At 43.5% G+C, this 12,901-nt stretch overlaps 1 protein-coding gene across 8 annotated transcripts in view; it reads left to right on the forward strand.

The window, feature by feature from the left end:
• The window catches only part of LOC110506278 (serine/threonine-protein kinase BRSK2), a 164,817-nt gene extending 152,072 nt beyond the window's left edge, over window positions 1-12,745 (forward strand). For 4 of the 8 annotated variants that reach the window (XM_036963397.2, XM_036963401.2, XM_036963399.2 and 1 more), the window contains 4 exons: window positions 1,527-1,650; window positions 2,892-3,072; window positions 3,836-3,925; window positions 10,045-12,745. In XM_036963397.2, coding sequence (XP_036819292.1) covers window positions 1,527-1,650; window positions 2,892-3,072; window positions 3,836-3,925; window positions 10,045-10,313 — 664 coding nt within the window. In that variant the 3' untranslated portion in view covers window positions 10,314-12,745. The remainder of the gene's footprint in view (window positions 1-1,526; window positions 1,651-2,891; window positions 3,073-3,835; window positions 3,926-10,044) is intronic. The other 4 variants (XM_036963400.2, XM_090221745.1, XM_090221746.1 and 1 more) reach the window with 1 other exon arrangement.
• The last annotated feature ends 156 nt before the right edge of the window (window positions 12,746-12,901 follow it).

Genomic DNA, 12,901 nt, shown 5'->3' on the forward strand with positions numbered 1-12,901 from the left:
TGGAGCTAAAGGGTGGGACTGGATGGTGTTCAGAGATAGATGGGAGGGGTTGAGTGGAGCTGAAGGGTGGGACTGGATGGTGTTCAGAGATAGATGGGAAGGGTTGAGTGGAGCTGAAGGGTGGGACTGGATGGTGTTCAGAGATAGATGGGAGGGGTTGAGTGGAGCTGAAGGGTGGGACTAAAAACAAACAAAAGATAACTAATGTAAAATATACTGTGTCCATAAAATGTATATAGTATGTATAAGCTGGAAGTAGAAGTGTTTCTGTCCGTTAGTTTACTCCAATTAGCGGAGGGGTGGTAGGGTTAGGGGAAAATAATAAAGGAAAATATGTACAAATTAATTATATATATTATATATATATTTACAAAAAATATGTATGGTGGATTGAAAATGATACAGACAATTACATTGATGGAAGCCACAATCTATCTGCAATATTAAAGCTGATCTACCCCCTAAAAACTAAAAAAATATATAAAAAAGGTATCAGGCAAGGTTTCTAGTGATTGTGGTTCACCGATGTTGTCCCGTTAAGCTAGTCTGGAGACATTAGTTCAGGGAGCTGCAGGTCTCAGGCAAGGGGATTCGTCATTTTATTGTGGGTCACTGATCCACCTCTGTTACATACATGTGCACGAAAGTCAACTCATTCCACCTTCCTACCTCTCTGGTGTTTTCGCCACTGGGAGAGTGACTACGTAAGGTACAGACAGTAGAGGATTCTGCCCAAGAGGCCTGTGTGAACAATTCCCACAATTATGCAAATTGACCTCCTCCCAGTATTGCATCCCTCTCTCCTTCCTGTTGATTGGGCTATTTTTAGGGAATTGTTCCCCATTAATATTTTAGTGGTTTAGTTCCAGTTTGCTTCACAGACAGAGAGCCACAGTTAGAGTCTGGTTGGATAGCTGGAGATGAGGCAGAAACGAGGAAGGGGCCTTGAGGTAGGTTAGTTGCAAAGGTAGTCAGGATGATGTCATTGCTATTGGGGACCAATATGAGGCCATTTGGACAAGCAGGGGGAGGAAGAGGGCTTACAGAACATGCACAAGGGTTGAAGTTAGATGGTAGAGGGAGGTGGAAACAGAATAGCCTGGTTCAGATATGAATGTGCTTTTACCAACTCCTCTGACTATAATTGTCATGGCATACATTATAGTCACCAAGCAGATCTGGACCAGGCCTGGAGGGACAAAGTGATTTTAGAAACTTAAACCGTTTCTGTCCATTACCCTTAAAGATCAGACAAAGCATGGTAAATGTTGCATTATGCAAATGAGTGTGGCAGTACGTTAATTATTCCTCTTGATATGAGGCATTAGTATTCTCTCCAGCAGATACTAAATTAAGTGTGTGTGTGTGTGTGTGTGTGTGTGTGTGTGTGTGTGTGTGTGTGTGTGTGTGTGTGTGTGTGTGTGTGTGTGTGTGTGTGTGTGTGTGTGTGTGTGTGTGTGTGTGTGCGTGCGTGCGTGTGCGCGTGTGTGTCCTCATAAAACTATTTTTTTTCTCCCACCCTACAGGCTTGCCAAGAAGTCATGGTTTGGTAACTTCATCAACCTGGAGAAAGAGGAGCAGATCTTTGTGGTGATCAGAGACAAGCCTCTCAGCTCCATCAAAGCAGACATCGTTCACGCCTTCCTCTCTGTAAGGAGTCCTCACCACACCTCTTTACCCCTCACCACACCTCTTTACCCCTCACCACACCTCTTTACCCCTCACCGCTCCTCTTTCTCTCCCTCTCCATCTACTGTGTGTGTATATCTTCTTCTCTCGCTCTCTCTCTCTCTCTCTCTCTCTCTCTCTGTCCTTTGTCACCCCCCTACTAATGATGCCATTTTACTTATTGCATGGAATTATATTTCAGAGTTCCTGGTCTTCAGACATTGAAATCATTATTAGAGCTAGCACGCAATGTGAAAGGGAAGAGGGGATACCTGGTCAGTTGTACAACTGAATGCATTCAACTGAAATGTGTCTTCCGCATTTAACCCAAACCCTCTGAATCAGGTGGCTATGTTCATTCGTTTGTCCTTGAGGCGAAGTAGATAAATTCACTGTAAAGCAACTGTGGTTATTCTTTCGATTTAGAGCAGCTTTTAGTCCGTGCTACTGCCCTCTGTTGCTTTCCCAGTGAAGGTCAGTGTTATTGTGTAATCAGTGAACAGCAGCCTGCTTTTTGTAGTCAGCATCTGATTGGTGCACAGCGGTCTGGTTTCTGACGTTAAAGAGTGCCAAGTAAAGGGCTTGATTGAGTCTCCTAAAGTTTTTCTTGGCCACACTGTGCATACCTGTGTCATTATAATGGTAGAACACAGCGTCACAACAGTCAAAACCACAACGGATGGAAACTGACTTTGACACTAAACGCTCATGGCACAACCTTTATCCTACACTACAGTGGTTGGCTTGCATTAACCTTACACCTAGCCAATTGTCTAACCTTAACAGGTCCGCTTTATATCCCAGCAGGTTTGTTTCAGTTCATTTTAAAAGGCACCTTAGTCCCCGTCGCCCAACACGGTGTTGTTGCCGCGTGTCCGTTGTCTCTTCAGCGCTGTCTATTGTAATTGACTCAGAATCTGATGGTTCCTAACAGCGCTGTGCTGTTAGTGTAACAGATCCCATGTTGTCTCTTCCTGTCTTTATCTCTCCTTGTCTCGCCTCTGTATTTTAGTCATGTACATATCCTTTTTCTCACTCGTCACACATGTAAACGTTCTCTGTGTGCAAAGCGGATTGTTTTCCCTCTCTTTATCCTGTGCGCTCTTTGTTTTCGCTCTCTCTCTCTCTCCCACCCTCCACCTCCCTCTCTCCCTCTGCTTCCCTACCTCCTGCTTCCCACCTTTGCCCCCTCTCCCTCCCTTTCTCCTCTCTCTCTCATATAGATCCCCAGTCTCAGCCACAGTGTGATCAGTCAGACTAGTTTCCGGGCGGAGTATAAGTCCACAGCCGGCCCTACAGTGTTTCAGAAGCCGGTCAAGTTCCAGGTGGACATCACCTACACGGAGAGCACCGCCGCCACCAAAGAGAACGGCATCTATTCGGTCACCTTCACCCTGCTCTCAGGTAACGCGCACAGAAAGGCAGTCAGAGCAGGGAGGCACATGAGCCCACACGCACATATTAACATACACACACACACACGCACAAACGCTGTATCCACACAGGCACTTCCTGGATATGTACACACATGCACAAACACACACGCATCCACGCTGATGCAAGCGCCATTACACAGAAGAAGCCAGGTGAGAAGAAGGACAGAGAAACAGAGACCTTTTCCCACCATGATCACACTGCACTTTTGTCCCTGCTGAGTGTCGAAGGGCAACCTCTGGCCAATGACACTGGAGCGTCATATTCTGTGTCGTCTCTGCAGTATGTCTGCTTATTCCGATGTGGACAACTTATGTTAAATTGATGTTGAACAGACTCTTATTTAATTCCGCTGAATTCCATTTTGATTTCCAGGACACGTGCTTGAATTCAAATTGAAGCTTCGTTGAGGGCTATTGTGAGGAAAATCGAATAGAAATGATGTCATTGTTTTCATAACGTTGACACTCTTTGCGTCCTACTGGTGTGGCATTGTGGTTCAACATCACACGCTTGTTTTCTGTCTATTATTCTGGTTATTTTCAAGAGCAATTCTATTTTTCAGTCAATCAAGTCCTAAGTGTTTTTCTCTGTTTCTCTCAATTTCTCTCACTCCCTTCCTCTACCTTCTCTCTGCCTCCCTCGCTATCTCTCTCCTCCCCCTCTCTCTCCCCCCCTCACTCTCTACCCCCCTCGTTTTTTTCTCTCTGTCTCTCCCCCTTTCTCTCACCAGGTCCCAGCCGCCGTTTCAAGCGTGTGGTTGAGACCATTCAGGCTCAGCTGATGAGCTCACATGACCAGCCCGGGGTCCAGCAGATCTCTGGTAAGTAGAGACCCTCCCCTCGCCCCCCTACACCCCTCCACTACCCCCCCCCCCCCCCCCCCCTCCTTCTAACCGGCATCCCCGTAGCTCACGGCAACGCCACAGTCACAGTGCGGCTCGACTCACACGCTTTGGCACAAGGCATCTCCACATGCATGGCCCACACCATGGCAGATGCACCCGGCACCAACAAAGCAACAACGTTGGTATCCTTCGAGACATCTAGAGGGGGCACACACTCTCCTGACTTTCTTGCATTCACACACCAGGGCCCAGTCATGACCTTCACAAACATCATTCATTTGACAACGTTTTTAAACTTTCCAACCAGCTCTAGGTTAAGAGGTTGTTTTGTTGAACTTAGGTCCAGTATAACCTTCCCATATGGAGAATATGGACCAAAATGAGCAGTTCAAAACGATCCTCCTCACATTAGCTCAGTACATGTATGTATTATATGGTTTTATATTCTGGGATGAAGATGGGTTGAACAGGGAGGAATGGAAGAAAAGAAAGACAGGGTCACGTTCTGTTCTTCACTTGTCCTTGGTTTTGTGTCTGTGCCTGTATTGTATACATTTGGGGGTTTCTTCACTTGATAACAGCACCCACTGCTGGTGAGACACGGCATTACATACATGACCTAGTACATACTTTCGAATATAATAAGGCTAGAGACATCTTTTTTACTCCTGGGCCCACAGTATGAGAGTGTGCAGACTAATGTATGTGTCCTAGTCTAGTGCTTTAACACCTGACAAAAATAATCAAAACTTTGGTCATCATCAAAACTTTGGTGAAGTGTACACATTAAAGGGACATTTATAAAATCTTCATATTCATCATCTCCAGCACCACCCCAACATCAACATACATGAAAATGACGTGTTTCTATGTTTTGTCGTAAAAAAAAGGTAGAGGAAGATAAGTGTTTCCAATGAAATCATCTGTGTGCATTTTAACCATTTATGAGTATGCATTTTCTACTAATTGACTACTAATTGGTTGATGATGTCATGGGAAATACTTATCTTCCTCTATCTTTTTTAATACAAAACATAGAAACATGCCATTGTCACATGTTGGGGTGGTGCTGGAGAAGGATTTTTTAAATGTATTTCCCTTTAATGCACGCACGCACGCACACACACACACACACACACACACACACACACACACACACACACACACACACACACACACACACACACACACACACACACACACACACACACACACACACACACACACACACACACACACACACACACACACACACACACACACACACACACACACACACACACACACACACACACACCCCTTCCCCAGGAACGAAGAACACTGGTTTGACCACTCTCTAGTCCACACATTTAGCACACGTACCAGCTAGCAGTTTTAGCACTTTGAATGCCTGGGACTCACCCTGTCACCGATGGGAACTGTTATCAGGCACTGTATGCAACACCCCCACCACTTTCTCCATCAATAACTCACCCCCACCACTTTCTACATCAATAACTCACCCCCACCACTTTCTACATCAATAACTCACCCCCACCACTTTCTACATCAATAACTCACCCCCACCACTTTCTACATCAATAACTCATCCCCACCACTCTTTCACTGTTGCTTTCACTCTTTTTTATTTTATTTCCTTCTTTCCTTCCTTCTCACTTTCTTTCTTTCAGTTTGTCTTTGTCCCTATTTCTCTCTTTCTTCGGGGTTGGGGTCAAAGGTTTTACCTTATTCCAGGGAATTCCTTGAAATTCAATTCATGAATTGAAAAAACATTATTTAAATTTATTTGCAGTTGTTTTCTAGAATTTGTTGAGGTGGAATTGACCACAACCCTGTAGCCGTGTATGTTCTATCCCTTTTCTATCCATCTCTATCTCTTTCTTTCCCTATTTCCCTTTTTCACCTGTCAGTCCATCCCAGCCTGCTTTTGGTCATCATCCACAGCTTCAATCTAACTGCACTTGGCAGAGAATCACTCAAATAACTGAATGACTGGTCCGGCATGCTGAGTGGAATGCAAGGGTTTCAACCAGAGCCATAGACAGTCTACAAAGAGTCTGGAAACTGATCATCTATGTCAGCTCCAAATATTCCATGCATGTGATGGTCTTGGACTTTTTGGTGCCAACATGGCTGCCTAGATCATTCTAAAACTGAAACTGAGTGTGCCTGACTCTCTCTCTCTCTGTGTGTGTGTGTGTGTGTGTGTGTATGGCTCTGGGGTGGATCAATTCACCGAATGCTAGATATCACACACTGATGCTGAACAGTGTGTGTCACGTATGACAACAACACACTGAGAGCATGTGTTTTGACCAACCGCACGCAACCTTTACTAATATTAAGTCAACCGCTAGAATAATATTTGAAACAGATCACTCCTTCAGTGTCCGAGACCAGAGGGGACTGCATGCGGTGCCACGTTTTCAGAGTACTGTTAGCTACTACAGATGACACTCATACTGTGTAAATTGTGACTTACTTTGTACGTGTGAATATTCCATGAGAAAAGGGAAGCCAGGTGTGTGTGTGTGTGTGTGTGTGTGTGTGTGTGTGTGTGTGTGTGTGTGTGTGTGTGTGTGTGTGTGTGTGTGTGTGTGTGTGTGTGTGTGTGTGTGTGTGTGTGTGTGTGTGTGTGTGTGTGTGTGTGTGTGTGTGTGTGTGTGTGTGTGTGTGTGTGTGTGTGTATGTGCGTGCGTGCGTGCGGGCGTTTGCGCAAATACATTTTCTCGTCCTTTTGTACTTTGAGAGAGTGCCCTCCTCCCAAGTAGAATATTTCTAATCTCCCATTAGCTTTCACCCTCCCCAGCTAATTAAGGGTTGAGGAAGAGAAAGGGTTGCATACAGAGAGTCAGAGACCTAGCTAGAGACACAGACTGACAGATGGGTAGAGAGAGAGAAACAGAAAGTCTGAAGAGAAGCAATGGAAGCAGACCCCCCCCCCCGTCCCTTTTTTTTAAACGCATGGACTTTAAACATCCATGCAAAGTAAGAGTAAGACATTCCATTTGAAGCGTTTGTTTCCAAAACACTAAATATCTTACCATAGCATGGGCTAGTGAAAAGAATAGACGTGATTTTGTTGAAAATATTGCAAGGTAATTTTATTTTAGAGAGACAAGTGTCAAAACGCTACATAACCACCCCAAACCACAGAACTCCAAAAGAAAATGTTTCCCGACTGGGTTTTAAACAGTTATGTGTACGGTGCATATTCAAACCGCTTGACTTTTTTCAATTTATTTTACATTACAGCCTTATTCTAAAATTGATTAAATAGTTTTTTCCTCATCAATCTACACACAATACCCTGTAATGACAAAGCAAAAACTGTTTTTTATTATTTATTTACAAATGAATTAAAAATAAACTAAAATATCACATTTACATAAGTATTCAGACCCTGTATCAGTACTTTATTGAAGCACCTTTGGCAGCGATTACAGCCTTCCCACTGGGCACAGACGTAAGAGTTCAATCTTGGTTTCATCAGACCGGAGAATGGTCTGAGAGTCCTTTAGGTGCCTCTTGGCAAACTCCAAGTGGGCTGTCATGTGCCTTTTAAAGAGGAGTGGCTTCTGTCTAGCCACTCTACCATAAAGGCCTGATTGGTGGAGTGCTACAGAGATGGTTGTCCTTCTGGAAGGTTCTCCTTTCTCCACAGGTTCTTGGTCACCTCCCTGACCAAGGACCATCTACCCCGATTGCTCAGTTTCGCTGGGCGGCCAGCTCTAGGAAGAGTCTTGGTGGATCCAGACTTCTTCCATGTAAGAATGATGAAGGCCACTGTGTTCTTGGGGACCATCAATGCTGCAGAAATGTTTTGGTTCCCTTCCCCAGATCTGTGCCTCGACCCAATCCTGTCTCAGGACAATTCCTTTGATCTTATGGCTTGATTTTTGCTCTGACATGCACTGTCAACTGGGACCTTATATAGACAGGTGCCTTTCCAAATAATGTCCAATTAAGTTAATTTACCACAGGTGGACTCCAATCAAGTTTTAGAAACATCTCAAGGATGATCAACGGAAACAGGATGTACCTGAGCTCAATTTCGAGTCTCATAGTAAAGGGTCTAAAAAACTTGTGTAAATAAGGTATTTCTGTTTTTTATTTTTAATACATTTTGAAAAATATCTAAAAACCTTGTCATTATGGGGTATTGCGTGTATATTGATGAGGGAAACATTTATTTAATACATTTTAGAATAAGGCTGTAAAGTAACAAAATGTAGAAAAAGTGAAGGGGTCTGAATACTTGCTGACTATACCGTTAAGACTAGATTGGGAATGATTTGAAAAATGGCTAACTTTAGCACCATCTGCAAAAACCAAATAGAGCATTCCATCCACCTGGACAATGGATATTAGCACATCTTGGGAAAAACTAGTGTGTTGGTAATCGCATTTTGCAAAAAAAAACAGTAAAGTAAATGAAGTAAATGCTTTAAAAGTTTGATAACAGCCATAATTCATACTCAAAGAAAAGGACCCGTGTGCATTCATTTCAGAAGAAAAAATGCCAAATGTATACAAATATTTATACAAATTTTCATTTGTATAAACCAGCTGACACTGTAGAGGTGTGTTAGAGAGTAACTGTGTACTCTGCTCCCAGATATCTCACAGCGGTCAGACACTTTGATCAGCAAACCCTCCAAGCCACTGTTTCCCTAATGAAATACTCACTCGATTGGCAAACAGTAGCCTGAGCCTCCCTCACTACACCCGATGACTCTTAACCTCACCATCAACACACTACGGTGTCACTAATGCACAGTTCTCCGTGTGTGTGTGTGTGTGTGTGTGTGTGTGTGTGTGTGTGTGAGATCCTTTGCATGGCACAGTGTGTGTTGGGATGCACACTAGTGTTGATGCAAATGTCCACTTCCCTTCCATTCCATGCGTAAAACACATTGTAGCCCATCAATAACAAATGGCTATGTAGCACAAGAACAATGGTAAGTGATAGCAAGATGACATTGCGTAAGTATTTTGTGTTTGGTCCAAAAAAAACACCCACCTAATTAACTTTAAAAAGGACAGTTAGACTGGTAGATTTCAAGAAAGTTTGGAGTAAACCTGTATATGTTTGACTCTCAGTGGAACACTAAGGGCTGGCCTCCCAGAACCAGATTAAGCCTGTTATTGAATTAAAAAGCACTTTCAATTTAGGAACCCCATTGTGCATGCTTTTTAGTCCAGGACTAGGCTTAATCTGTGTCCAGGAAACCTCTTACTTGAAAGCAAAATAGTGATGTTATTGTGATGATGGCATGTTGTTCACATTGTCTGTGTTTGTCTGTGAGCACTGTATGGACTCATTCTAAGGTATGCTTTTATTGTGGTGATTAGGATAGTTACCAGGAGCTTGGAAGGCAGACATTATGTTTTGTCGTACTCTGAAATGCTGCTCATCCCTTCCTCTCCCTTCCTCTCCTCCCCCCTTTTCTCCAGAAAGAGAGCAATTGGGAATGCAGGCTTTTGTTACAGGCCTGCTCTACCACTTCCTATTTCTACTAATCATCTCCTAATCAAGACCTTGACGAGCTAAATCAGGAGGGTTAGAGCAGGGCCGGAACACAAACCTGCACTCAGTGACTCTCTAGGATGCAGATTTGACCACCCCTGACCCAAACCTGGTCTTTTTAGCACTCACCCTTCCAGAGCTCAAGCTAGCCCTCCTATGTCACCACTCTCACCCAAACCAGGTAGAACAGAGACTCAAAAGCCCACTGGGTGTATGTGAACCCTACATTTCATTTTTTTTTTTATGGATTACTGTTGTTTCCCAACCTTAGGTCTCCTAACTTAGCACTTTGACACTGATGCGCCATCGCCTCAGCCTCGAGACGGTGTTAATGTACATACTAACAGTCTAACGCATGTAATCAAATCCTCTTTTTTTTTTATTACCACCCACGTGGCTTTTATGAGTCTCCTTTCTACCTCCTGGAGCGTCACCTTCAGTCCTTTCCTCATCACCACCCTCTCCTTCCCGTCACCCTCTCCTCCTTCCTCACGTTAACCCCATTGCTCATTCGCTGTTTGTTCTCTCTCTCTCTCTTTTCTTTTCTTCCTGTCTGTGTACCTAGGCAGCCCGTTGAGTAACTTCTTTGACGTAATTAAACAACTTTTTTCAGACGAGAAGAGCAGCCAGGCGTCGCACTACGCCCCTGGCACGCCCGGCACAGCTAGCCCCGCCCCCGCCAAGCATGCCCCCGGCAGCAGGCGAAATGAGTCATGTCCCCTGCCCACTCAGCCCCAGCCCACCCAGCCCACTGACTCTAAATGCCCCCCGCCTCCGGGCAAAGACAAACAAACAAAGATGGCCGCCGTCAGCCGGACTGGGGAACAACCTTAAGACCGGAGAGAAGTAGCTAGCTCTCTGTTGCATGACTAGATAATAACCACCTGTTATCAGGTCGTTCAAAACCCAATACAAAGCCCACAAGAGTGTGTGAGAGATGAGAAATGAAATGAGAGATGCTGCTGGTTTCTTTGCTTTAGTCAGTAGGCTTAGTGTGTTTGTGTCTCGAAAAAAATCTACTTTTGATTATCGCCGAGATGATAAACTTTTGTACTGTGTAATAATGGAATGACTACAATTTTAGTTTAGCAATCGACCATTGATCAGTATTTGACAATATTAAGTACCACGTGTAGCCATGTTTATTTTCTGTTCCTCTATCCTCTCGTCCCGTTCCCACGCCGTGGGGTGTGTGTGTCGGTGTGTGTGTGTGTCTCCTCTGCTCTGTGATGATGGCTTGACCTTGTCTCTACCACCAGGGATCATCACTAAAACCTATTAGAGAAACAAGATGGAGGGCAGTGTGTGTGTCCCAACCTGGGGCACTTTGTCAACAACGGGAGTAAGTGAGCCAGAGGCGGAGGACAAGAGAAAGACTTCACATACTTCACACTGCTGTCCCCCTCCTCCCCATGCACCCCTCCTGCTTTCCACCTGCACACACACACACACACACACACACACACACACACATACACTAAACATTAGAGTACTAGAGACTCTCTCATCATCGTGACAGACACCCAGAGACATATTAGCCGAAGAGCTGGAGAAAAGCCTTAAAAAGACAATGATGTTTGTCAAACCTATACTACACACATCCTCTCTCCTCCTTTCTCTCCTCCTTGTCTATCCTCCTATACACACACACACACGCACACACACACCTGGGGGATGTAAGGACTTGCGCACAAAGACGAATGGAAGTAGAACCACTGGCTCCTATGAAAGTTGGAGAGAGGTGGCGCGACTCTTGGAAGTTGGATGGACGTTGGCTGAACGTTGGCTAAACGTTGGCTGGATTGTAATTCTTTTTAATGTAGTCCTTCTTTGTGAACTACAGGATTTTAACACTTTAGACTTCTTCAGACTCTGTGTCATTGCTGTAAATGAAATGAAATTGAGTTCATTCACTTTGGGTGGGCATTTGGGAGGGAGGGGTACACAAATGAATGATCTATTCTGTTGTACAGACTAACTATGTTCCCATATGTACAACGTGTGTGTAGTTGTGACATTATGTTTAGCTAAGAATTGTGTTAAACTTATCACACTATATTTTGTGTTTTCTACTTGTTGGACGTGTTTCATCGATTAAATGTTGTATTTTATTTTCGGTTCCCTTTTGAGGGATGAATCATTCCAGGGGTTTCATTTTCTTCCATTTTGTTTTGCCCATGTTCCTTTGAAATATCTGCAGGATTCAGACAACAGTGGACATAATTATTGTGTATATTTGTTTCCCTTATTGTCTTTTTTTGTCATGTTTGTTTTAATTTATTCTGGGTTATTTATATAAATGATGGAGAAAATGTACTAGATAATTGAAAGATTGTTTTTTTTTGTTGTCATGTTTAATTTATTGATCATTGAGAATTCACTAAATGTTTTTGTGAACATTCATTTTATTCCAGCTTGGATGAGAAAGCTTGTAATATATACATTTGGCAAATGATTTACGGTAATTTAAGAATGTAGATTAGTCTCTTTGAGAGGAACGAGCCCTCTGTTGATAATAATTGTGCGTTCCTTCTCGTTGTGTGTGTACGACGACAAAGGCAACACTCCAGCCACTTGCCTTGTAAATACAAAAAAAATTGCAAACAAACTTATTTAAAAAACCAAGGGGATTCCTACTCTTAGCTTTGACCTTGTATTGTCGTTTGCATGTCCAACATTTGTCTTTTCTTTGCATGTTGTTGTTGGAATTGTTCTGTCCCTTTTCCCTCTTTCCCCCCTTCTTTCTGTCTTTCTTTCCTTCTGTCTTTCTTTCTTTCTTTCCAGTCTCTAAATTTGTTTCTCTTATTTTTATTTTCTCTCACCACTTCGGTTGTTTGTTCGTCTTTGCGTTCTTTCTCGCAACCTCCCTTCTCCTTCCTTATACTACTGTGCACATTTACCGTGCAATGCATCCTCTGCACACACACACACAGTTACACACACACACACACACACACACAGTTACACACACACAAACACACACACCGTTTCTCTCAAAGAGAGACCTGATACTCTGGTCACGAACTCTGTCTGGGGTGGGAATTGGTATCAGAGAGATAAAAATAAAGCAATACCTATTATTGTTATTCTTTCTATTTTGTACTATTGGGTAGCCAGGCCACACAGGACGATGGACATACAGTAGAACACAACACCAGGAGCGCTGGTATTTAGCAGGAAACCACTGGCAATGTATCCCCTTGTGACATAACTGTGAACAACTTCAGTGCAAAAGGAAATAAATCTGTTGACTTTGGAATTGCATGGTGGTGATGTCTGATTTTAGCCTACACACTTCAATGGGCGCATGTTATTCTAAAAGGGGCTAATATAGAAATGCTGATGGTAATTATTGTGAGCAAAACGTTTGGCATACTGTATGTACAGTAGAATAAAATATTCAGAGTTCTGTTCTTCCTGTC

Source organism: Oncorhynchus mykiss, chromosome 26 (assembly GCF_057628025.1).
Source record: "Oncorhynchus mykiss isolate SJ-2025 chromosome 26, ASM5762802v1, whole genome shotgun sequence".
Classification (NCBI taxonomy): domain Eukaryota; kingdom Metazoa; phylum Chordata; class Actinopteri; order Salmoniformes; family Salmonidae; genus Oncorhynchus; species Oncorhynchus mykiss.